Below are 27821 nucleotides of genomic sequence, written 5' to 3' on the forward strand. Positions count from 1 at the left end.
TCCAGTACAACTCACCCACAATAATAAACAAATACAGTACTGTACATTCATACTGTCACATGAATGCCTCTCTGAAGGAGTCAATCGAAAATCAGCAACATTATCTTTGTACAAGCATTAAAAATAGATATACCATATACTTGAATGCTGTGTTGTTTAATTGGCCTGTTTTATTTAATTACAAATGTATGGGTCATTCATTCCAGAATTGGGGGACCATTTTAAACTGTATTTTAAGCTGTTTTGTTTTTATTATTTGTTTTGTTGCCCTTTTGTAACTCTGCGAACATTGAATAAAAATAATATTTTCAATAGTTATTATTATTCATGGAACATGTGTCCCACAGAAGAGGAAAGCGGCGACTCATATGAGACGCTGGACTTGTAAAGAAATTTTTAAAAAGGTTTCCCAAAAGAATGGATAGGGCAAAGGCATATCCCCTCTTCTATTTTTCTCATTTTTATAAAATAGTTAGCCATGATTGAATGTCTCTCGCCACCTCACGCAACCCTGGTATGCATATGAAAAGAATAAGACAATTATTTATTTTAACATTTCTTTGCTCATTCACATAAATATATTTGTCTCTTGGTCAGCAGTAACAGCTAGAAAAAAGCCACCTTCTACTCCTGAGAGAAAGTGAACAGTCGCCCAGATTTGCAGCTCTGTTACCCGCGACACTCTTACTGTGATTACAGAAACAGATGTTGTAAACACCAAATAAATCATGTATGAAAAATTGTACCATTGATCTAAGCTGAGCGAATCAAGCCTTTTATCGTTTATTACCTATTGTTGATGAATATATGGCAGAAAAATATGAAAAATAAGGATTGTTTTTCAATCATTTTGAAGACAAAATGTCCTCCAATTCTGGAATGACCCATATGTAACAAAAAATAACACCTAACCTAAAACCCTCACTTATCCATAATGACCAGTTGACTGTAAAATGCACAAACATTTAATGTTTGTTTCTATTATCACGATTGTCTTCCTGAAACTGTTTGATTTTTATGTTTAACAATGGTGATGATGATTATTATTAAAGAGATTAAGCCCCAAATAAATCCGAAACCGTGTATTTTAAAAATCGCATGGATGATCTACAAAAACACTTGAGACAAAATGCCCCTGAGACAAAATGGATTTATTAGCAAGAAGTAACGTGGAAACATAATTGTTTGTTAAAATCATCAAGGTCTTTGATTTTAAATAGATGTATTTTTATATTTATTTAATTTTCTTACAAAAACGGGGAATATTTCATTAAGGTGTGGAAACATGAGGGGTTGAAAGATAATTTTCATACCACTGGGTATTGCTAACAGCAAAAATGTTTATTTGTTCATATACCTTATAAGAGTATCGTATATGCATGTATAAGTGAGTCTACAGTATAAGTACATCATATTATTTTGTCTGTGTTGCATGCCTGCCACGTGAGCTTCAAAAGTGTTCTGTACATACATAGTAAAAATACATACAAATATTCACAGAATAAGCACTACAATACTATAATTCCTGCTAACAGAAATGGTTATAGACAGGATTACAGTATAAATGCAAAACACTTTTTGATTCCTACTCTAAAGTCATGGTTTCGAGACCACACTGTTGTAGTATTTTTGTATTGAAGCTTGCTATTTGTGTGCGGGTGTGTGTATACACACACACACACAGATACACGCTCACACACACATGAAAGGATCACACCGTTCTACATTGAGGGATATGCAGGGCTAGCATGTACAAAATGTACAGCACGTGTCAGAGAAGTGAATCAACAACAAGGTACAAAATACTTTCTCATGTTTATATAAAGAGCAGGTCACTCTCGTAGACTACTACAAAAATAGTGTTTGAATGCTGCAGGCAGAGGTCATTCACTTATGTTTTTATCATAATGTTAATAAACAGCAATGCATATAACAGAGTGATATACTGTCACGTTCCACAACCACTGGAACAGCAAGATGGACAGATTGTCTTTTAATTACAGAGGAGCAACAACCGTTTTACTCGACACAAGTATCGCTGAACACGTTTTTTTTTAAAGTACTGAAAAAAAAAACAATAATGAAAAAAAAACATTTTTAATTTAAACAATCATAGTATACTGAACTGGTGTACTCTATACAATAAACAACAAAACCTGTCTTGTATGAGTGATGACGTTATTTTGCACATTCAGGACAGGAGACCAAGAATCAAAATTTATACAAACAAACAAAAAAAACAAACAAAGTTGTTAGCGATCTGAAAATATTGATGAGCATCGCTTTCCAATACTTTTGCTATTTATCTGCAGTTCCTGCCACAGACCCAACCATGATTGATAGAATTTAATATAGTATTAGAAATGAGCAACTCAACATGGTTATTAGTCAACAAGGTAACAGTCTGTCATCACGACTTTTCTTCACCACCAAATTACAATTTTGTATGTGACCAAACCAGGCACTATAGCTTCTCTTTCTTGCTGTCTCAATGTGATTTTTGTCCCGGATGCTGTCGGTATAAAAATAGTCTATGGTGCAAAACATTTGGGAACATTTGTTGCAAAGCAGAAATGAAGAGACGAACCTCTTTCAGTTTTGGTTTAGGAGGCATAGAGTTGGTTGGCTTACCACCGAATGTGGTTCCCACGTCTGCCTTTGCGTGCACACAATCGCTCGTGTTCTCAGTGCTCTTTTACCTGATTTGATGCGCTTTTTACAATGCTACATTGGTCGTGGACAAACTAATACTGTACTTAGCGATACAACTGAAGTGAAGATAGATGGCAAGTGTCAAAGGTTACACAAAAGCAAAATAATGTCATAGGTCACGTTGATTTGAAGGTGACTAACCAAGGCAACCTCTGTTATTATGCTTAAAAAAAAAAAACTAAATGAACAAAAGATTCAACATATCTTCTGTCATCAAACAACCTTAAACATCTACTGTACAGAAGAGCAAATATATTGTACAACAAGGCAAAAGTGGATGAGTACGTGAACTGACGTGTCATATTAACAAAGAAGAGAAGATAGCCCATTCGCCCCCATCAGTTGGACGCTTTTGGCTCAATTCTGAGGGACGCTTCGTACATGCTTTCTTCATCCAGAACGCAGCTTCCGTCGAGTAGGTACTGGGCTACCTGTAGCGCAGACCAAAAGTGGACGAATTCAAAGACCATAAAAAAGCAACGGCAGAATCGTTCTATGCAATATGTTCTGAGTCACCGTGCACAGTACAGTGCACCGAGTTCATTTGACAAGAACGTGGCGAGAGACTTTTAAATGGATCAAAGAGATATGTATCATCTTTTTCCTCATTTGAAAGCGTCATGATCTGCACATTGTCAGCAATTATACATTTAAAGCACAGTAAACATTTTGAGAATGTCAATAAATCTCAGACAGGGGACTTTTTGTCAGGTTCCGCCTCCAATAAATTTTATTTCCGTTAGGTAATTCCCCTAAGGAAGACTTGACAGCAACTTGTCAAACCTTTGTTTGAAGATCAAGCTTGTATGCCGTTTGCTGAAACTGTCGAATTTCTCGGATGATGTGAGAAATCTGAAAATGTGTAGAACCAAAATGTGAATTAGTTAACACAAAAGCTAACGCAGAAAGGAAGTGGAGACATGCGCGGCAACTTTGGTATCACACCATCCTCATCTTTGAAAAGTTGACCAAATTATCTTCGGTGTAGTTTGGCGTTCCCTCCTCGATGAAGGCCAGGTCTGTGAGGTACATCCCCAGATAGGGCACACAGGGGGGGTCACAGCTGAACAGGGGGGCAGAAAAACATCATTCCCTTTGTGACGCCACTTTTTAAAGACGTAAAAAAAAAAAGGGGGCAATCGAAAAAGCCTGACTCACTTCTTCAGAGCCTCTCTCAGGTTTTTGAACCTCCCCTCCGAAGATACCAACTTCTGCAGCTTGTCAATCAGTGCTTTTGTCTGCGACAGCATCGGATTTGCCATTTAACCAAAACACACACGGTCGAGTATATCATGTTGTTACGCACCTGCTTGGACACTTTGAGCCAGGTCTTTTTGAGACGGAAGACAGAACTTCGGTTGAGCGAGGAGGTGATCTCAAGCACGGCGTTGTAATTATGGAGACAGCGGCAAATGTCCGCCACGGCCACCCATTTCTCAATGACCGCCACTCGGGTGACCACGTCGTCTGAGCGCAGGATCTCCGTGGCGATAAGGTTGCTTATCTGGCGGAAAGAGAGGACCCGAAAAGAATGGCTAACCGTGTTACGTTGCGGTTTGTTTAGACTGCAGATTTGCGCTGTGGAACGTATCTACGTTTACATGCCTGTGAATATTCTCAGTCAATCAATAGAAATCGATCGATCAAAAAGTGGTAGACACAACAACGCTGTCATTGCGCGTGAATGAAGGCTATCTGAGCGACTCTGAAATGATTTTTGTTTCGACAAGTGGGAGCACACAGAACCTCTCCCGCATCGTGTACAATTCCGTCCTTTCCTCACTTCGAAAGATGACCGTACTTCACTATATTCTCAAAACTGATAGGTGGCATACGTCGTTAAAGTGCTTCGTGGTCCTCATAATATAGGGCGTCTTCTCATTCTTGTCATTCTTCATCCATCCTTGACCAAAAAATTCCCTATCAAGAAAAGGAAGACTTTTAGGACACTTTGTTTTTTTCGCCCCTTTCACACAAAATGAAGTAAGAAAAGGCAGTTCCACTCACTCATACGGGATGACCTTGAAGACCAGATGATCCAACACGGTGAGCTGCTCTGCAACCTCCAAGGCTGAGTGGCTCTCGAAAGGGTCAGCCTTCCCTGAACCCACCTGAAAGGAGAAAAGCACTCATGACAGTGGTTGTTGGAGTCCAAGATGGCGCCCATTGTGTTCTATTGTCCCAACAAAATGCTAAGGCCAAGGAGATTTATCACTGGAATGACATCAAGTAACACCCATAACATTCAAAAATACAGAAAAGTGCAATTGGAGAAGAATCCTCAAGATCCCGCTTGGTGGGGGTGGGGGAGGGGCGTGTTTTATTAACCTGACTCACCAGTTGTGTCACATCCTCAAGAGCAATTTGATTGTCACCGTGATCATCCTGAGTCAGAGTTCTGACGGCGAAAAAAAAAAATGACAGAAGTTAAAATAGTCAACGATGGCGAGTGGGGCTTCGAGAGGAAATTTCAGCATGGGACTGCAATGACACACCTGATGATATTGGCGGCTGCTTTTCTCTCTTGAGTGAGGAGCTCAGGATCATGCATCACTTCCTCTAGGAAGGCGATAACCTTTGTTTTCAACTCATTGTTACTCTCAAAGTCCTGGAAGGACAAAGATGGTAACAAACACAATGAAAGGATTAAGATGTACCTTTATTATTTATATGTTTAATTTTTTTTTTGTATATATAACAGCATGGACCAGCGGTCCCAAAATTAGAATCAGCAGCCTAAAAGAGTCCTGGGTCAGTTTTTATCTATAGTTGCGAATAGTGAGAGTAAAATGTATTGATAATGAAGGAAGAGCTTTTTAATTGCTTTTTTTGTTGTTTGTTAGGTTAGTTATCAGGAGTTATTTTGTATTGTGTTGATATTTTGCCAGTAATCGTAGAATATCCTCTTTTTTTAACATTTTGGAACCATGAGATGAAAATATTTGGGAAATCCTGACTTACATGATTATATTATAACGTATGCACCAGTGGGTGCCTCTAATTGTGACTGCTGTTGTTAAGATTGGAGCCAAGCATAACAGGACCGCGGCTGTACAATGGATTGATGCTGTTCGAAAACACGAACCTCTCCGGGTCTGTATTCTGGCTCTAAAGTGAGCCCCATTCGACCTCGTGTATTGAAGCTTTAAAACTTGTATTTACCGGCGAGTGTTTGGACACCCAGTGTCTGAGAACATTCAGAACCCTGTTGGTCGCCGCTCGTCTGATCACAAACTCTTTGTCGCCATTCCTTTGATCTGTTGGGAAGCCTGTTCGAAACATTTGAACAGACAAGCAACAGGTATTCCTTTATGTTAGGATCTGCGAGCTTACTTTCTTCAGGGTATTTCGACTGTGGTCTGTGTATCGTGCCAAACGACCAATCTAGCAGCTGACTCTTAAACACCACCAGATACAATATGATGTTCTTGGAACGGATGGGGAAAGGGCACCTGTGCTGGCCAGTGACATCCTTCGATATTTTTCCTTGGTGGGGGTGCCTTCGTTGGCTCCGGCGGTAGCAATGGCAAAGGCGGAGGCAGCAGACAGCGCACTTCGGTTGCTGTCCAACTCCCGACAAGAGGACATCACCATCCCGTTGTTGTAGGAGAACAGAGAGAATTCTGAAATGGGATTTAAAACGCTTCAGTGTCAAGGTGTCAATGCTCCAGTTACAGTATGTGCTAGACTTTGACAGCACCGTATTCAAAATGGCGTTATAAGCAGGTCCACATGTTCATAAAAAACGAGGCAGAGATTCGATTCCAAAAAGGTCCAGTCTATTTGATATTATTGTAAAAGTCATTGCTGCATTACGCCCAGTTCAAAAAAAGAAATAAAAACGGAACAACTAAAGTTTCTTTCCGATTCAACGGCGGTGTGAATATGACTGCGAAAGGTTGATACAGTCTGTCCCTATGCATGCCCTCTGATCGTCTGCTGACCAGTCCAGGGTTCGATCCTGCATTTCACTCAAAGGTGGCTTCCCGTGACCCTGAACAAGATAAGCGGTACAGAAACTTGTCGGATGGAAGGTATCTATGTTCCGGCTGCAGAATGGACTGCCGGTTCTTCCTAAAGTCTCCACTATGGGGCTCCATAGACCGACCCAACCGTCCTTCAGCCTCTCCTGTACAGCAGGCTTTGGTATTCAAGATGGTCACAGCTAAATATAGCCACCAAATATCAGCAGAACAGAGGAATCAACAGATTCTGCACTCTGCTATTTCAATCGCGAGAACATAGACGCATCACAAGAGGCGAGAAATCCTTCATCGTGAGGGGCACACGCTTCCGCCATTGCACTTGATTCCAGGGAGGGATTTTGCTTTTAAAGGCATTTTTCCCCTCCCCCTGCAATGTGGTGGTGAGATTTAGGAGGCACAGATAATCTTGGCTGCAGTGAAACAGCCTCATTATCCGTGGGTGGGAAGGGAAAACACGCTCTCGATGTAGTTGCTATGACACAAGTTTCCCTGACACCTACTCAAGCCAACACTGGCTTCCCCTGCATGTTCCTAACTGTCGACTTGTTACTTAAGCTTTCGACACAGTGCCGCGTCTCCTTTGTGCTTGCTTTCGCGCAAAGACGATTAATCAAATTCGGTTAAACTACTCCATCCCAAACAGCAAACCGTATGCGGCTCCTTGGGTTCTATTTATATCCCGAAAGCTCGATGTTGCTGAGGATGAGTTGGGGTGGGGGTACATGCGTTTGCATAACACACTGGCTTGTCATAATGACGCCAGAGCACTCTTGGAACAAAATGTACCTGAGGAGTTTTTGCATTTGATGTTTTTCGGGGTGGTTGGCGACTTTGTGGGCGAGGCTTCCGGGTCGGCGTCATCGCTCTGGTTTTGATCATTGTCACTTTCTTCCCGCACGGAGAGATCTGCGCCACAGAGTGATAAAGTCAGGAGAAAAAAAAGTGAAGTTAAGGGAGAGTTTCATGGTGGTTTGGTTCAAAGGCAGTTGCTGGCTGTGCATTCGCTACCTGGAACTTCAATGCGGATTTACTTAATCCACCTCGTCATATCGCCACTATCGTGTTGCAATTGGAAAAAGTGTCAATATCAGAGGCGATTGCTCTAAGACTGCAAGGGAAGCTCAGCTTCCCCTAAAATGTCAAAAAAGAAGTGATCAAATACTGTAGATGCATGTACATACAATTGTGTGTACATGTCATTGACTAAATTTGCGCTACAATGCGCTCAACTTTTATTCGGAATCAGCTTCTTATTTACTGGTTACGATGCTACTCTCTTCTCATTCATTCCCGCAGCTTCACTGTGCTTTAAACTGTGTGGACGCTGGGCTTCGAGCGAGTTCAGGGTAGGTTGTCCCAATGCATTGAAACGAGATGAGTCATTGGCTAAATGCTGGTTTTGTCCCGCCCACCGGACGCTCAGCGTCTCTGGGAGTCTATGGACAGTGGGCGTGTATCGGCAGGCCCGGATGCTCAGCTTCTCTGCATGATGATTGGATGATCTATCTGAGGCTGAATCTGTTTTTGATTGACAGTGAAATGAGCCAATCCCCCATCTTTTGTTGTCGGCATCTGTGGGAGCATCTTCCAATTCTCATTCTGTTCTGAGTTGAACTGGAGACTTCTTCCAATCATCTTAGCGACACTCTCTTTGTGGAAAATGACTAGCGACAAATTAATATTTTATTTCCGGTGGGTTTTTATTGTAATTGTTGTAGTTGTAAGACACTAGTTAAGTCCCTGGAAAAGACGCCTTGTTGGATGACAGGGTCACAGATCATTTTCTTGAAAAGGAACGGAGAGTCGGAGAGTAGAATTCATGTAAAAATAAACGGACACGTTTTATGATGTAGGCTGAAATTGAGCTTCCCCTCCTTGACAGACCAGAATCCGCCACTGGTTAATATGCATACAAAAATGTCATTTAACAGCACACAACTGTGCTATGCGCTGTACATCGTCTGAAGCCGTTCAGGATCAATACTTACAATATCTAATACGACCAAAACACCAAATCTTTAAACAAAATACATCTTCTTCCTCACAGTAGACAATGATTATTAAAAGGAATTAACGTGTGCATCTTGCTCCAGTTGTGTTTTGCCTGTCAAACTCGGCTTGCTCTGCCCAACCAATCAGACGGATGATTGTGGCCCTGTGAGGCAAATTTAAAATGTGATTGTGATGAAAAAGTCTAATTTGCGATACAGTTTAACTTACATTGGCATGCACGATTGATTTCGATTGACATGGCAACCCAGATTTGGACAAATCAGTATCCACATTGTCATACTGGAACCTTTACAATTCAGAGAAACGCCATAACATGAGGTGAATGGCAATAAATTGATATGGTTCACAAACAAATATTAGAATTTTGTTTGAAAATGTCGGTCAGTGATTATGATAACGTTTGTAGCGACCCTCGTCGCCCGCCACCGCTCAAAGGAGGCCAACTTACCTTGTTTGCACACTGAGGTCTCCTCCATCTTGTCTTTCTTGTCCTCTCCCTCATCGGGTATTTTGCTGGTAATCGGGCTGGACACGTAGAGTTTGTTGATATCCAAGGTGGTCTTGCTGAATGGGGACATGGAGGAGTACATGCTTGCATAGCCATTGGAGGAGCAGCTCAGGGCAGCCAAGTCGAGAGCTTTGCCCCCGGTGATGATGGGGATGTTGAGGGAGAGCTTGCGCCGTCGGTTCGGAGAAGAGTTCTTCGCAATGGCCAAGGGAGGAGGGGAGGAGAATTTCCTGCTGGCCCTTGGGGAGCTTGGTGGCTCTCCGTACAGGAGTTTGTTATTCTGACTGCTTGCAAAGAACAACTCCAGGGACCTGCATGACAGCCGCACATATGCATTTCATTGAAATTCAGGACTGAGGAACATGTCTGAGGAGCTTTGCTAATTACACATATACCCACCACCCCACCTAAATTCTATATGCAAACCCAGTCCGCGTCCGTGTCAATTCAGAGCAACATACAGTGCAGGCTGCAGTGTTGCAGGGAGGGGAAAAAAAAACAAACCTCCCACTCTCTGCCACCCTCCTGGCGACCTCATGGGTTCCCATAAATAGCACAGCGACTGATAGCGCGCATGGCCGCCGCTGACACAAGCAGTTGAGTGTAGGTGTCTTACAGTGACATGACAAGTGCCGTGGGGCGGGCGATGCTGCAGGGCGTAGGCAAGGGGGAGCTGCAGCTGACTATGACACCCGTAGCGGTGGAGGGTGGTCTGCCTGTGGCCTGCGTAGAGTGGAGTTAGCCCTATCGCAACGCTCCATCAATATTTCACACCATGGAGCTTTTTGCGATCAGGAGAGATGGGAAGGGAGCAGAGGGTGGGGTCCTGCAGCAGCGAGTTTGGTTGCCATAGCGCGACGGAGACCAGTTGAGGCACTTCCAGACATCCGAGAGCGCGGGCCCAATTACCGTCTTTGACCACGTAAAACAGGCACATATTTGCACACGCTCTGCCGTCTCAGAGTGTTTGTTTTGCTTGATAGACTTTACCTTATACCTTTGAATGATGGGCACATACGTTTGTTCCTTTATATTAATGAATAAATCAGACGGCCAATTAATAAATTGGCCGTCTGATTTAATCAGATGATATGAGCTCTTTTCAAAAGAATCTATGGATGTATTAGCTGTGATTTGTTTTCCGTTTTCAAATTAACAAATTGCGAGCTCAGACAAAGATAATGACATTCCAATATCCCCAAATGAAAAAAAAACATCTCATTACATCTTGTACAGTTAAACAATTCCTAAAGGAAGGCTCCAGATGAAATTTAATATTAATTTTAATTTCATATTCACTCCAGTTTTTTCCACTGTATTACTGATAAATGGGATTAATTATGCGCAGAAGTTTTTCAGCAACAAAAAATATGAAAATATAGTTTTTTGGTTTTTTTAAAAAGCAAATTTCCTGGTCACACTGGTGCAAGTGGGTGAAAATTTACTTGCACGGTCTTAAATTAAAGGAGCAAAATGCCATCATTTAAGGATAGTGTTGAGCCCTGTAAGGTCGTGGAAAACAGTCTGCCTGTAATACGTCTTTATTGTTTTCAACGTTAAGGGACCAGAATTATCAGGCATTCTTTCTGGCAAACATCTGACTCGGAATCATCCAAAAAAATTAAAAAATCGCAACTAGTTCTGTTCCCAAAGTAATTCATTCACCACACCAAAAATGAACAGAAGGTGAGTTTGCAACCGCAATGTACAATAGTCGCCCGTTCTTCATCAGCAGACAACTTGGTCTCACTTCTTCCATTTCTTCTTTTACTTCTTGTTTTTAATTTATTTTTTTCCTTGCTATGTGTGGGATAGCTCACATTTTAGAATTTGCTTAAAATATTCATGAATTTTATTAAGAGATGGATTCTTTCCCATACAATTTGGAGGAAAAAAAAGCTTCTCAGTCATTTTGGGGTCCTGCAAAGATCCTTCATTCTAACATGAGAGTCAGGTGAAGCTTCGTGTTTCTTCTTTTCTACACTTGACTCTTTTTTTTTTATTACTAATATTTCCTCTTGGAAAAAGTATGATCGTTTACCCGAGAGTCCAATAATTTCTCCCATGGGGCACATTACACCCACTCCACTCCAATTGCTGATTAGATCTAGAACAATGTCAAACATTATGAATATGACTCGTTTTGCGATTCAACAGAGCTCTCAGTAATCGAACGAGTTTAAGTTGTGTGACTCACCGAGCAGGGATCGCGCTGATGGGCTTCTTGTAGATGGTGATGAGTTTATCCAGCACCACATCAGCAGTGGTGAACACACGATAGGAGTGCAGGAACGTGTTGAGGAAGTCGATGGAGAGGAAGCGCAGGTCGGTCAGCCTCTCCAGCAGGCGTTCCACACTGGCATAGCGTATCTGCAGCACCTTGCACGAGTTCATCATCTTGCTGAAGCGGATGTCCACGTCGTCGCAGTACAGACTTGAGTCGGACCTGCGTGCCAAGAAGACAATATGGACGTGATTTTATAGGAAAATAATTATTCTCCAGAAATCCGGGAGCAAAGGAAAGAAAATGAAATGAAACCCCACAAAAGCATCACAAACGTAACTTAGAAAGTTATAAGCTATGAGAGAGGGACAAACCTGTATTGTCAACTGAATGTTACATTTTAAATATTCTTTGACGGATTGTTACGTATGTGGGTTTATAACAATAACTGAGATTTCAGTCTGGGTTTTGGGGGTCGGCATTAAGGTTGGAGTAAGGGTTAAAATGTCATTTTGATCTTTAATTATTGATAAATGTGAATTAAAAAAAATTGGTAGACAGCGTAAAATGCCATGTGGATTGCATGCTTGTTAATTGGTAAAGACCATCACAACAAATTCAGAATTTAAAAATTAATGGAAAATTATACATTTTACAAAACCAATCAAATGAAATAAAACACAAATAAAATCAAACTAAATAAAATTGATTGGCTGGCAACTGCGGGCCACTTTTGAGTTACGCCTTCCCTCAGAGGGCCGTTATGGGTAACAAAATGATTGCAAAAATCATTTATTACACATCACAATTTGACATTTCTGTACTTTTTTTTTTTAGCAAAGATCATGCAAGTTGACACACATGATTTTCTTTCAGGGGTGGCGGGGTTACATAAAATGATGTGGTGGTTTCACACCTGTGCTATACACAGTATTGGAGATAGAAACTGTTTGTTTATGGCATTCGAATGGCTTACTTGATCATCTGTGGGACGGTGACTTTGGAGTTGTCCTCAAAAGCGTTCATCATGAGGCCATTGCAGCGGATGTTGTCAATGCACTGTGAGACACACAGGGCGGTGCAGTCAACAAAGAAGGCAAGGCCATACAAGAATATTACAAGAAAAAAATAGCTGTATATCTTAAATAAATTAATTCATATACGAATAAAGATACAAAGTGATGCCTGGGAACGTGCCTGGCTGATGTCACTTGTCCATGCAGACTTCTCCTGCCTGGAAGAAGCCACCAAGATGACTGTAAACGATTGACTGTCCTTTGGCTCCACCACAATCTTGAAGTCCAAGTGCTCCATGTCCTGGCCACCTTTGTCTGATTTGGCTGGGGGGGTGAGGGACATGAAAATCCTCTATAAAGTCATTCAACAGAAAAAGCCCCCTTGCATTTTGCTCGGCAATAGAATATGAATGAATCATAATTTTATGTGATGAAAAAAAACACATAATTTAGGTTGTATCATCATAATAAAACAAAAATCTGCTTTTTAGCCATTTAAGAAAAAATGATGGAATAGATAGGTAATTATTTTTCATGAGGTTATATACAGCTATATTATGACATTCCTGCAAGGTGCAATGTGAACAATACACTCACACTCATCATCAGTCCCCTCAGGATCTTCCATAAGAGTGCAGTCTATAAGGGAGACAACACCATTCTGCAACCACACAATGATGCGCATTTAGTATCTTTCTTTATACCAGCTTCAGTATACAAAGAGAGAGGGAAAGGGAGAGAGAGAGAGAGAGAGAGAGAGAGAGAGAGAGAGAGAGAGAGAGAGAGAGAGAGAGAGAGAGAGAGAGAGAGAGAGAGAGAGATAGAGAGCTGGAGCCCATCCAAGTCAACAAGAAGAAATATATTCTTTAATTACATTTTTATAATTGACTGCATTAAAAAAAAACACTGTGTACTGTACGATGTACATTTTGCTTGGGCTCCAAGTGTTTACAGTATTGGCCACAAAAGATACTGTCCTCATAGACTTGCACAACGTTATCCAATACAATTGCTGTAAGTAAAATGGGGGAAAAAAGACAAATTGTGTTAGTAAAAACTTAGTAAGCATTATGTTTCTAAAGATGGAATTTTAGATCCAGCGTGTAGATTGTGTTTTCTTAGATTGTGCAGATGTAAAGAAGTGGCTGATGAATGTGTGAATTTACGGGATTCATCATAAAAACTTTTTGGCCTCATTTTACTCCCACAAACATCGAACATCTTCTTTCATGTTGAACAATGTGAAATAATACGACATTTCCACTCCACTGCCCAAATCAAAGTGCTATCAAGCGTCTACGCCTTCAAACATGAACAACGAGCCTCGGTGAGCACGTGACAGAGCCGCTCGTGACTCTCCAGAGGTCACGGGCGCCGATAAAAGCCACACCGTTGCGCAACTCTCGTCCCTTCCCTCTGATGTCCCGTAATCCGCTCAATTCAAGCTCAAGGGCCAGTTGAAGATACTGAGAGAAGCTTGGTCAGCAGCTCGGGCCCACCTTAGTGAGATGAAGCTTTCCCCCGGACCCTCTGGTACAGATGATTAGATGCTTGGAGAAGAGAAAGCACTGCCTCTCCCCTTCCTTCTTTAAAGACAGAGAGCCCAGGCGCCCACGGGTGATCTTGCCCTTCTCGCTCAATGGCACCTGGATGAGAGAGCCTGACAGTGCAATAGAGACGCAAAAAGAAACAGGAGATGCATATGGTGTATAAGATTAAGATATCTTTTATTTGTCCCATACTGGGGAAATGTACAATGTATTTAAATATGAAGTGGTATGGAGTGCGATGCTAAAAGGTCGAACAAATGTCGCCATTTTGATTAGATTTCAATTTTTTATGCATACTTGTCATCATCGTAAAAAATATTTTAATACAGTTTTAACAAGTGTAAAAATGAACAAAAAAATGTCACTACAATATTAATATATTAAAACAATAAAACATTCCTCAAAGGGCGAATGTCAGCGGTTAATGACACAGCCTAAGATTTTTCATCTCTTAAGTGTGCTTTTAATATTCCCAGGTGTGAAAAAACAACTTCACGACAATAAAACGATTGTACAAGGAACAATGTGGACAAATTCTGCAAGCTAGCATTAGCATTTGATAACATTAGCCACAGTTGCCAATAGCTTAAAATTCTTAAGCATTCATGTCTTTTCGCACTGCACTTGCTTTTCTTGGAGTTCGCCACATGGCAGCGCGAAAAGATTGTGGTGTAAGCTTGTCCATATTTGGAGGTGCTTGTATTTTTTTTCCCTTTTTGGGACATCTGATATTTAACAGATTCATTATGAGTTCACTTGGGTTGTCCTACCTAATTAAAAATCGGCGACATTGAGGTGCACATTATTTTCACCTCATGAAACGAGTTTGTTGGGACTGTTACCTTGTCTTACAAACGTCTGGCTGGTGTCCAGGAGGATCTCGCAGCCCTCCACGATCATGCGCTCAATGGCCAGGTTCTTCCGGATGTTCTCTGTCTCACTCACTTCGTCATGCATGATTCTGGGGAAAAAAACAAAACAACAAAAGAACATTTGTTTTCAACTTGTATTGCATCAAATCATATTCTATAAAATGGTGAAAGTGTCTACGGTAAGTTTTTGTCCATTCACTCAGAATAAAAGTTTGATGTTGGACCATAGAGCGGGCTTCCTACACGTCTATCTTAATATGTCAAAATATTGTGGTTACTCTTTTAATTTATTTTCATACTTCAATTCAAAAGGTGAAACTCTACTCATATGTTACAGCGACTCACTACACACAATCATTATTATTATTATTATTTTTTGTTACAGCTAACGAAAACCTCAAATTCAGCACATCCAAATGTTAGGGATATTAGATTGGTAGAGCTTCATTATTTATGTGTTTCAGATATGTTTCATTCTTTGAATTGAGCTACGGTTAACCTTTTTCTATTCACGCTTATTTTTTATAGCACTGTAACATGCCACAAGATGGCACAAAAGCCCTGGTTAATAAGAAAGTAATATCTGGTATCAAGGAAGTACGTTGAAGTATTTCATTTTGACTCAAGTGTCGAGGAGGAGCTATGTTTAGCCTGGGTTGTTAGCGGAAGTTACGCTGTCTTGGCTGCATGAACAATGAACGGTACTTTTCGGTGGATTTTTTTTTCTTCTGGAATACTCTGGCAACCATTTACTATAAGGCTAATCTTATATGATGTGAAATGTGATTTAAGTGTTTTGCGATCACAGTTTTGCTGTTACTGGCTCTATCCACATCTCCTGCAGATAGAGGAAGTTTACTGGACTGGAATCAACGAGTTTTTCTACGATATTCAAACTAATTGAGATTCATCTGTATTTCATTTATATATTTTTAATGGTCTCGGTGAGAAATGAGGTAGTTGTAAAGCATGCCAGGTCAACTTTCAACACCTGCTCAAGTAATTAAATACCGCATGGTCCCAATTACCATAAAGGGCTGCCAAATTAGGAGGCTTGTTGAAATATTTTCATCAATATTTGCGTCGATAAAAGTTCATTTTTTAAATTGAGGAAGTGTGTCCTCTAAAAAGTATCACCATTCTTCTCTTTTATTTTACCTCGAGAGCTCTTCCAGCTTAGATTTGGCGTAGTCCAGGCTGTTCCTCTCTATGTGTTCATGGGGCGTGTGGGCAAGAAGTTCATGAAGCGTAAGGATGTAGCGAGGAATCTGGGCACAACAACAAGCACAGATATCACAGCTAACGTGCAGAACACACAGATGCAAACGTGCGCACACACTAATGAGAGGCGGATCAGAGGTGAGTGCAATCTCCGCTCATCAGCAAAAATTTATTATCAACGCAGCACAGCCGGCAGCACTGAACCCAGCAGAGTGGACTGTCGGGAAAGTACATATCGTGAGGAGCTATTATTGAAGCCTGAGCTCCAAAAACAACAGCTTTTTATAGGCACCAACGACACCACGGGGGCACCGCGAGCCAAAACAGACGTTGTGCCACTGTTTAGGGTGGTGAGCATGTGTGCCACAACAAAGCGGCCTGTCTTAAATCTGTCTGGATGATTGGGTAACACAAATCAAAATAACAACAAAAATAAATCATTAATGATATCCCTCCATTCATTCAGATTCTTTGCCGCTGACTAATAATGTGAGGATTATATTTATCCCCACTGGGATCATGACCTGAGATTGGCTGGTAACCAGTTCACCAGCACACCCGCAAACCCTTGTGAGGATGAGGGGATTAGAAAATGAATGGATGGATGGATGGATCATTATAATGGATGGAATAATGATAAGGATGGATAATAAATTGAAACTTTTGCCTTCATCATGTGACTAAAATTAGCAGTATGTTTTTTTCTCACTTTTCTCCAGATGAGTGAATTCCCAATTATGCATCAATATATACTGTATATATATATATATATATATATATATATATATATATATATATATATATATATATATATATATATATATATATATATATACATACACACACACACACACACACACACACACACACACTGTATATGATTACATGAATGTACTGTACATGATTGTACAGTAAGAGTAATCCAATACTAAAATTGACTTTTTGTTTTTCAATCAGATCACATTAGTGGCTTAATGTAGTGGCCTACAGGGAGATTATGTGAAGTTAAAATCCCTCTTTAAGCCTAAATGAATGCTTCAATTACATTTTGGTGATATTTATGCTAAACTAGATGATATCTAAAAATGACATGACATTCCTGATTTGAAAAAAATATCATTTCAGTGCTCACCTGGAACATGGGGTAGGTGAGAAAGGTCTCCAGAGTTCTCTCCTCACAGTCGGGCTTGGCCTCGTACTGCTTCAGCAGCTTGTCAAAGTCTCGGTTCTGCTTACAATGGGCCAGGATCTGGAGGCTGTACTGGTGATTCCTCACAAACTCCTGGTAGATGTTCAGCATAGGCAGTAGGATGTCGAACAGGTCGGCTGGCCAGGTAGTTTGGGTTAGTACTCGTCACACATTATCTCGATATCATCATGTTAAAATGAAATCTTCTGCTTACCCAGCACCAACGTAGGCCAGCTGGCTATTCTGGCTTTTAACCCCTGGTAGAAGATTTGATGTAGAAACATGATAGTTTCACTGGGAAAAAAAAAGGATACAGGAAAAATTTGATCAAATCAGATTCTCATCACACGAGCAATTTTCGTCAGTTTTCCAACATCCTTTGAAGTTGTACTGCGGAGCTGATTGAGACGGGCTGCTTGTGAGCATCAATGTGCTCCGATGAGCGTGTGGGTGGATTTCCATTAGGCCAATGAGGGGTGCATGCAGATTAGCGTGCAAGATGAGTGTCCAATGTTTTTCTGAAGGGATAGGAAGAGCTAAATATTTGATAGGATTCAGGATAAAAAGAACACTTACTTCTAGGAATACTTACTTATAGGAAAGGCATATAATTTGGGGGGTTTAATTAATAATAATAATAATTATTATTATAATAATTATTAGCATTAGCATTAATAAATTTTGCTTTTCGATAGATTTTTGCTATTCGCAGGTCAGCCCAGTCCCTATTGCCTGCATATAGTAAACTGAAAAAAACGGGGGGAAAAAATCTAAAACCAAATCATACAAAATCCAGGGCATAAGAAAACCAGCGGTGCACTGAATTATTGTTTAAGCAGTTCCAACCTGTTGAGGAATATACTGCTGACGTCGTCGTGGGTGATGGGCGGCTTCTTGGAGCTGGCGGCCATGCGCAGCGGCCTCAGGAAGTTGTTGACCAGGATGTGGAGCTGCTGCACGTATTCGGCCTCCGAGTCCAACATGCTGAAGACCACCTGATTCCTCTTCCTCATGCTCTCAGCGTGCGGCGAGCGGATGTAATCCTGGATGATGGTCTTCCACTTCCTCCTGCAGATCCAGCCGCGCAGGAAGCTCTGGACCTGCAGCAGCAGAAAAAGGTCATTTTTCTTTTTAAATGACAACCCCCCACCCAAGAGGGAGCAAAAAAAGAGCTTTACCTTTTTGATTTTCTTGATTTCAGAGTCATCCTCAGTCGGGGCTGCTGTAGGACTGGCGTGAATCTTTATGTTGTCTTTTAGCAGACCTGCAATCTGTCAAGGGCAAAGCCCAATCATTTAAAGTTACATATTTCTTATTTACGATAGTTTAACACAATGGGGAGGAATAATCATCACATCGGGAAACTGAGCCATAACTTTGGTCAACCAACTTGCAGCGTGGCTTCCATCTTTATTCACAATGATCATTTCAATGCAATGCTTAGATAATAAAGTGAAAATACTTTACGACTATGTTTTCAAGGGTTAAGATGGCACAAAAACCTGAACCATTATAAGCTAGATTTCTTTTTTCCTTTATGTTCTCTGTGAAAGTTAATTTAAGAGATGTTTCTTGGTATTGTGCAAAGTTATCGATACTGGTCTGCCAGGTTTTTGTGCAAAGAAAATAAGAACACAACTCCTCTATCTCATGTTATTCACCATTCATGCATCCGATTACCTGCACGACTCAACTGCTTTCATTGTTTTGAGAGAAGTAAAAACAAACAACTGAAATAATGCACACCCACCTAAACATGTGGAAAAATGAGTTATGGTTCCACCAAACCAAAGTTATTGAGCTATAATTGCAAAAGATGTTCATCCATTCTCTAATATGCGGGGTCGCGGGGGTTGCTGGAGCCTATCCCATCCGTCTTTGGGCAGTGGGCGGGTTGCACCCTGAACAGGTTGCTGGCCAATCGCAGGGTACACAAGAGACGAACAACCATTCACGCTCACAATTACAACTAGGGACAATTTAAAGTGTTCCATTAACCTGCCATGCATGTTTTTGGAATGTGGGAGGAAACCCGCGTACCCGGAGAAAACCCACGCAGGCATGGGGAGGACATGCAAATTCCACATGGGAAGATCGGCACAGTGAGGCGGATGTGCCGACCAGTCATTCACCATGCCGCCCTTAAGACACATTGGAGAAATGGATTCTATGTATGGCACCTCAAGTTCACAAACCCGTGACTTTAGTCTCTCGGCCAGCAGAGACCTGCAAAATATATTGTTTGGCACAAATACAACAATGCTCATCACCAAAATGAACATTATACCGACAGTGAAAGTATCAAGAAAAGCCTATGAGGACAGCAGAAAACCAAGTTATCAGCTCCACTACTATTGTTGTCTGCTAACCTCTAATTTGAAATCATTCATCTCAGTTTCATTTTATATGTCACAAAAACCTCCCAATTTGAAAAAAGGATTTGTGTGTAGATGTTTTCTAGCCGGTGTGAGTACATTTCATAGTTGATTGTTTTTTTTTTGGTTGTTTTTTTTTTTTACTTTTAATTAAGTAAAGGCCTTGAAAAAGTAATTCTATTCAAGATTCTTTTACACAAGTGTATGTATTTCTATGGACAGAGTGTGAGTACTTTGGCCACCTCTATTTAAATGCATTTTGTTCCAAGTGGTAAAAACACAGACTGGAGATGCTGTGAAGTGTTTGATGCTAAGTGTCTCCACTTATTTTGTAGCCCAGCAAAGGGGAGCTAATTGCCATTGCATTTAATTGACGAGATGCAATATAAAACAGTGTTCATGCATATTCCCTTCTCCTAATTCCATTTCACAGGCGTGACATTAACACATGAAAGCAAAATGACTATTTGATGCGAAGAATGGGAAAGGCAGCCCGGTCGGTGGTTTTGTTGTTGAGAGGACATGCAAAGTGAGGAGCTGAGCACAGCACCCCGGCCGACATGCAACGGCCTGTATGTCTCAGACTGGACGGCAAATTCAACCATCAGCATAATCCAATGTAATTTTTTTTTTCTCGATTATTAATCATTGAATTTATTTTTCATGTGCTGGCAAGAGCAGGGAGAAATTGGGAGGAGAAGCAATGCACTACATGAAGCATTGGTAATATTGTATGCCATTTTAGAAGTAATCCAACACGTCCTCTACTTAACTGGCCAAGTGAGATTGCTTCAAATTGAAAGAACCAGGAAAGCCAGAACTTCTCCCAAAATGGGAAGTTAAGCTGACAAATCATCCGCCAGGGGAGATCTTGCAGTTTAGTTGTCGGTGTCAGGCAGTGACCGCAGCAAGTCTATTTCTGTTTCCGTCATGTGAGAATGACACACTCAGTTGTACTGCTCTCCGACTGCCCTAATTTTAATGCAAATAAGGGATGGAACTAGGACTAGACGGGAAATTCTACTTACATCCCATGATGGCGCACAAATGCTTCATTATGCCCAATTCTACCTGTGCATAGTCTAGCAAAATACCAAAAGATAATCTCATGCCCACACGTAGACTGCGCTTTGCCCTAGACTTGCCGTCGACACAAAAAACAGTCCTAAAAGTAAAGAAATGAGTTGACTTTTACCTCCGACTTGAGCCTCTCAATCTCGATTTCCCCATCTTCTATCTGTTGTCGAAGTTGCTTAGCAACCGTTTTCTCCGTCTCCACAATTTGAAGCAGATGAAGATACTTCTGCATGAGGGTCTCATGCTCAGTGGCCAAGTTTCTGTAACTGTCAGATGCACGTACACACACACACACACACACACACACACACGTGCACGCAAACACACACAGGCAGAAGGAACGTACAGTCACTCTAGCAATGGCTGTCACATCCAGAGTGTTGCAGCTCAAATCAAAGCAATCACTGATTTCTGGTGAACTCTCTTTCCCTATGCAACCATGGCAATGCTACCCCCCTAGAAACTGAACACATCAGTCAAATATTTGTTACCCTCTGCTGAGAACTTTCTAATTGTACATTTCACTAATGTGCTTTTTTTTTGGTTACTTTTTTACCTGGCGTGTGATATGGCAGCCACCCATTCATCGCAGTCCTTCACATCTTCTGTGCGTAATTCCAGCGCTTTCTGGTTTTCATGAGTGAAGCTGACAGTGAAATAATACTGCAGTAAAAAGAACAGAGGGGTTGGCTGGTTAAAAGCCTGACAGTGCTGTTTTCGAACCCAAATGTATGTGTATATGCTGATGGATAAATCAATCCTGTTCCAAATGAACAAAATCAACTTAAAATCAACCTACAGCTGCTGTTTTCTGTAGGTGTAAAAAAGGAGGATTAATGATGATTTCACTGCCATCAATATAATGTAACACTCGGCTGATCCCAGCTCATGTGTACCATTTGAAAATGCTTTCCCTCACATTCACATTCTTTGCTATTACCCTCGGTGAATTGTACATGAAACATCTTTTTTTTTTTTTTTTTTTTACAAGAGCCACTTGCCTGACATCAAATGACTACGTATGGCCCATTCCAACCATAAGCGCAATGTTGGGTCATCAGGTAAATTGATCACCTGTGTCATGTTTTCATTGATTGTACCTTCTGAAAATGGCATCATCAAACTGGTGACATTTCGTATTTGGCAATCCACCATATGCGTTATAGAGCTGCGGTCATTTTTTTGGGACATAGATTTGCGCGGGGATGAAATGAGACTACTTTCAAATCTTGCTAGCAGCTTCGAGACAACATACTAGAAAAATTTGTGTGCATTTTTTTAAAAAGCAGAGAAAAATGCAATACCGGTCAAATTCTGTCATCCTGGGGAATGGATTTAGCAAGAATCATGAAGCAGACGAACTTAACTTGATTTAGTACGGCACAAAAAAGGTTGTGGCGGCTCAGTTCTGGTCGTCAGACCTTTTGTTTGCTGCCTGTGCTGTAGCTGAAGCTCCCCGAGTACCGGCTTGAATAAAGATGCTTATGTCTTCGCATTTGCTTTGGTGCTCTGGCTGCCGCACGCGTTACGGAGCAGATTTAGAAGCAACACGGCAGCCCGGGGAAGCCACATCTTCTTCATCATCGCCCACCCGTGTAATGGATGGATAGAGCTCAGGGAGGGAAGCCTCCCCCAGCTCCATTCCTGGGATGTTTCTTAGTTCCTAGGAGGAAATGCCATAAGACATGGAGGCTGGAACCACGGCCAATTATGTAACCGTACGGTACCTGTTTCCTAGCAACTCGGCTCGACGTGAACGGTCGGGCTGTTTTTTGCGTTTTGTGGTGTCACTCGAATTTTGAGGAGCGGGACTTTCTCGCGCTGCAGCAGCAACTAATTGGAAACCGTTATATTCTGCCAATTGAGCTGTTTTCGACGTACGCGTCCTTCAATCTCCATGAAACAACTTCATCTTTTTTTTCAACTGGAGGGACCGTCCTCTGTTTACTCTTTGAGAACTTTCCGAAGCTTTCCATCGCTAGCCGTGTTTCTGACAGTGAAGGTGGCATCTATTCTAACCTTTGGCCCGCACATGTTCAACAGGCGCCTATCAATCTGCAACTGATCATTATTTATGGCTGACTGCTCCTCCATCTTGACTTTCATTAAGATATCCATCCTAGTGTCAAAGATAATCTATTTCTGGCAGAGAGTCACGCATGTTGCTGTATTTTTCCTCCCCACTGCTGGTCCACCTTCCAAAGTGTCTGGCGAGAGGCAATGCCAAACATGCTGTCTGCTACTTGATACCCATTTATGGTTGAGTTCATACGGCTTTAAAATCATTACAGGTCCTCAAGAGTCGGGGATGTGTGAAAGGAGATAATTTTGAAGTTGAATGCTAGTGGTCATTTTGGTTGGGCCACACTACGTTTATGGTTGCCCTCGGAGTGCCAGTGATAGCTGTGAAACCATAGAAATGTGTCATCACCTCATAATATAATGGCATACCCACCCTAGCGTTGGAGTGTTTGCATTTTATTGACCAACCGATTGATGGAAAACTTTGATTCGTTTCGTTTGTTTATTGAACATAAAACAAATAAAGTAATAATTTGACAGAAAGTAAGGAAAGTCAAATAGTAAAAAAGAAAGAGAATCAGTCATCATTCAACACAATTATTATGTTCAAGGGAGTAGGAAGAAGTAAAAAAACCTATCTAGTCCTACCCCGTTATGTGTTTATGTATAAATAGATCATTTTTATATCAATCAGAAAAGAAAGAAAGTAAGAAGAAAGAAGTCTCCATTAAGGCTCATACTTTACCCTTAACTGTGATATTTTTACAACTTTTGGTTTGTATCGGGATTTTGTACATACACACCCTGGCACTCTTGTGTCAATTTTCTCTATTGCAGTACCTCTCTATTGATTGATAGTCTCTATTGATCAACTTAATTCTGATTTATTATTATCTTTAATTAATGTTTATAATTTATCACCTTAACTCTGATTGATGTAGGTTGTTTGTACTCTTTTTTTGAATTTGTTTTGGAACTCAGCAAGCGATTTACTCATTTTCAGGTCCGTTTCGAAATTATTCCACAGATTGACACCTTTGACAGATACACTTCTTTGCTTGATGTTTGTTCTTGTTTTGAGTTTTTTGAATAAGTTGGTACCTCTTATTTCATAGCATAAAACGAAGAGAAATGGACACATAGTAAACAATCATTGGCATTTTGATTTTGAAAGGGGTTCGGCAACAAATATGAAATGATCTGGAATTGATGGCGGAGAAAAAAGGGTCAAGTAGGAACTCTAAATTGTGTGAGTGTGAGCGTGGATGCTTGTTCGTCTCCGTGTGCCCTGTGATTGGCTGGAACTCAGTTCAGGGTGTCCCCCGCCTACTGCCCGAAGACGGCTGGGATAGGCTCCAGCACCCCGTGAGGATAAAACGGATCGGAAAATGGATGGATGGATGATCATATTCAATACAAGAATCATCTTCAAAACTCTGCTTTTACAAATTCTCCATTTCAACAGGTATTTGATTTGTTTTCACTGTAAAACCCTGCTACATCGTGGTGGGAGTTGTTTCTAACAACCACAACCTCAACTGCAATTAACATAATGTGAAATTGATAGCTGCTAAAGCAGTCGATTGTTATCTTTGGAAGGCAGCTCCCGTTAGATTGTGTAGGCGTACCTAATGAGGTGTCTAGTGAGCAGAGGTGGCAAGAGCAGCCAAAAATTTTACACAGATAAGAATACAGTTACTTTATATGCGACCGCCAAAAGTTAAAAGCAGCACACCAAATAATTACTTGAATCGGCCTAAATATTGAATGAAAGAATGATTCAAGTACAGAGCAGATTGTTTTTCCCCACTGCTTCTTTTGAGAGCACACAACCCTTTCTCCAGTGAGGCTCAGAGATCTCCAACGGGTCTGATTGGGTCAGAGGACCACTCACCTCCTCTACAGTTGTAGTTCACAGAAATCATGTTTCCCAAACGCAGACCGAGACAGCCTCTCAACAATAACATCCCAGTGGTGACCGGCGCCTAAGCCTTATTTATGATGTCCCTCTGAGGGCCTAAAGGGCCTAATAAATAGGGAACAGCCTGTCGTATATTTCTCAGATTTTAACAGGAGTGCTTGTGGGCTGAAATGTGGACATTTTTAAGGTGGCATAAACCACAGCACATGGCAACAAGTTTTTTTTTTCTTTTTTTGTGTGGAATGCAAGGTATAGATTTCTGTCGCTTCGTTTCTATCCACACTGCAAAAAGGTTGTTGAATTTACTCATACATAATATCAGTAAATGTAGAGTCTACTTAAAAGAATAAAATCTGGCTTCAGATGATTTTATTTCACACGGTGAAATAAAATTGTGTATATTGAACACACCACCTTTTTTCAGCATATTCTGCCTGGATCTGTGATTGCTGAAATGGAGAATAAAATCTCTCAAAGTAATTAAAAAAAATAAGTTCAGCAAGCCGTAATCAATCACACAAAAATACAAATAACGAATAGGACGCACAGCTCAATGTAACAGACTAAAAGTAGCATTTCTTCTTTACAAAAACACTCATGTTGCATTAAAATGAGTTAAACAAGCACATCTTAGCCAAAAGGTTGCTCAAGTAAATGTAACACTAAATGTAGTACCTTACCCACTTCTGCGAGTGAGTCTTCTTGCAGTCAGTCCTACTTCAGTCTCAAGCAATAAACATAATCTATTGTCGTGTCAATGCATCGGCATTAATATTCATATTATATGTACATTCCTATTGTTATCACTACATATACTATGACTCATAATGATATTTTCACTTTGACATATGGATGATTATATATGCCCCTGGCATAAGATGTGTACTATTCTTCAAAGAAAATATGACTGCTCCAGCAAAACATATTGCTTTTCATTTTAATGGCACTCAACTTGAGAGTACAAAATATTTCTGAATATCAGAAGCATTTAACAAAAAAAAAAAAACAAGTATATTTTTGTACTATACATCTATTTCTTGTTGCACGAGTGTACAATTTGCCGCAGCAAATTAAGTTAAGTTTTATTTTATTCTAGCTCTCCATCTACCCCCCCCCCACCCCTCCAAAAAATGTAGCTGGATCACTTTGCGCTGTGTGATCAAGTTCTGTTGTGTTCTGTGAGCCGCCTGAGAAGTGCGGCTATCGAATTGGACCCATCAATCAAATACTGATTACAGCACCGACGTGTGACAAGTCAACTTGTGCCTTCCAGTTGATCGCAGCCCTTCCCGCCGTGTCGTTCTTTAGGATGCAAAATAAGCGTCACCATAGAAACCCTGGGCTTCAATGCCTATTCCGCTGGAATAAATCATGTAGGCACTATGGAGTAGAAGATAAGTGGATGAAAAATGTAAGAAAACAAGAGCGGGTGACTTTGCTTGTTTAAATTGTATGTCTTCATAATGTTTATTGCAAAATTGATATTCGTGAGATGTGCTGCATTGTGCTGGATCAGCACCAGACAGATGTTCTCAGCAAGAGCCAGAACTCACTTTGGATCTCAGCCTCATCCTGCCGTTGACGTCAATGTTCGCAACACGTTTATTCACAGGCCAGGCGGATCATTTTCATATTTATCTTTCTAATTTTGCAACGAGATGACTTCAATGCATCCACCCGGCCTTGTTAATTTGTAAAGTCAAAGCATGTGTGCTCCACAATGTTAAGTGATGCCTGGCCTGCTGGGTTAGTTAAAACACAAATGCATACACCATTATATCATCATATCACATCATCGTTGTACATTTGGGGCGCTTTTGTGCTGCTCTTTGTTTATGTTGGTTTTCGTGACCCATTTTATTGAAAGGAAATCTATTCAGGGCTCTTAAATCAGAGTTGACTGATCAGTGGAACCCCTGCTGTGTCTTTTTTTTTTTGTCTCCAATAAACATTTTCACCACACGATGACACTGTTTCAACCACAACTTTTTTTTAAATCCCGAAAATATAACACTTTTTTAATCGAAAAAAAAAAGTGAACGAACAATGCAAAAACCATCACACGACACATTCACACATTTTTCATATGTATTACCAAACACTGTACAATATATTATATGTATTTTTTTAATAGATTAACTGCTGTTTTGCTGCACGCATAAAAAAAAAACTGAACACTGCAGCAGGCATTGGCATGAGGTGATAATATTGTTACCTCATCATTAATGCTATGCATGGATTACATAACGCGCAAGACAGCAACCTGCAACCTCGTGCTGCCGCCCCCCCCCCTCCACCCCCGAGCTATATTGAGGTCATCTTGTATCTCACAAGACAAAAACACGTGCATGCGTTAAATGAAAAGGAAAACACATGCTTAAAAGATACCAATCAGCCTTTAAAACAACGCAAGCGTGTGGCGCGCGCGCGCATGTGTGTGCATGTGCCAGTGTTTGCGCGCACACCTGCTTTTCCAAACACTCCTTGGCAGAGAGCGAAGGTTTGGGCGAAGGCGCTCTGTCGCATATGCATCCCTCCAACAGGTACAATCCCGAGGGACGAGAGCTGGACTCATTCTCGAAATAAAAGAGCATGTTTTGCAAAAGCGCGAACCACTTGGTGTGCCATTTGGTGTTGTCCGAGCTCTTCTTGCTCAAGCACCCGCGTCTTGTTCCGTCCTTCTTCGCCAAAAGCCCCAGGTAGGTGACATGCCCGTCATTCAGCCGTATTCCCTTCTGCATTTTTGGTGGAGAGGCTGACTTCAGCGTGCGCGCTTACACCGTCCTTACATCATCTCTCCAATAGCCCCGCGAAGGGAAAAAGAGGGTAGCCGCAAAGAGAAGACTTTTAAGTGAAAAAGCAAGAGCTGCATTGTGAAAAGGACCCCTCGCTGGTCCACATTGTCCTCGGGTGACAGAGAGACAAGATGATGAGGAAGGGGGAATGAAAGCGGGAGGTTGTGCGCTCTCCCCCCATGGAAAGAAAGAAAGAGGAGAAAAAAAAATCTCCAGAAAGCAGCAGGCTGGCTGGCTGGCTGGCTGGCTGCTGAGCGAGGCAGAGCTGGCTCAGGTCACATGACGCATGCTTGTGGAAGCAGATTTCAGAACCTCGGAAAGGGACCACACCACAACATGC

At 41.1% G+C, this 27821-nt stretch overlaps 1 protein-coding gene across 2 annotated transcripts; it reads right to left on the reverse strand.

Moving 5' to 3' along the window:
- Positions 1 to 1320: 1320 nt before the first annotated feature.
- rasgrf1 (Ras protein specific guanine nucleotide releasing factor 1) lies at positions 1321 to 27821 on the reverse strand. 2 transcript variants are annotated; one of them, XM_052061571.1, is made up of 27 exons: positions 27152 to 27821; positions 21300 to 21406; positions 20862 to 21009; positions 18470 to 18562; positions 18138 to 18391; positions 17506 to 17585; positions 17235 to 17428; positions 16040 to 16149; positions 14852 to 14970; positions 13959 to 14119; positions 13057 to 13120; positions 12641 to 12783; positions 12420 to 12502; positions 11417 to 11665; positions 9160 to 9530; positions 7485 to 7604; positions 6165 to 6335; positions 5875 to 5981; positions 5208 to 5320; positions 5050 to 5110; positions 4720 to 4823; positions 4548 to 4632; positions 4019 to 4216; positions 3871 to 3950; positions 3658 to 3775; positions 3496 to 3564; positions 1321 to 3143 (listed from the first exon to the last, which is right to left on the reverse strand). In XM_052061571.1, the coding sequence occupies exons 1-27, from the start codon at positions 27425 to 27427 to the stop codon at positions 3051 to 3053; spliced, it is 3771 nt and encodes a 1256-aa protein (XP_051917531.1). In that variant the 5' UTR covers positions 27428 to 27821; the 3' UTR covers positions 1321 to 3050. The 2 variants fall into 2 exon arrangements, with proteins under 2 accessions (XP_051917531.1, XP_051917530.1); XM_052061570.1 differs by having other exon boundaries at positions 5041 to 5110.

The sequence above is a fragment of the Hippocampus zosterae genome, chromosome 3 (genome assembly GCF_025434085.1).
Source record: "Hippocampus zosterae strain Florida chromosome 3, ASM2543408v3, whole genome shotgun sequence".
NCBI classification, from domain to species: Eukaryota; Metazoa; Chordata; class Actinopteri; order Syngnathiformes; family Syngnathidae; genus Hippocampus; species Hippocampus zosterae.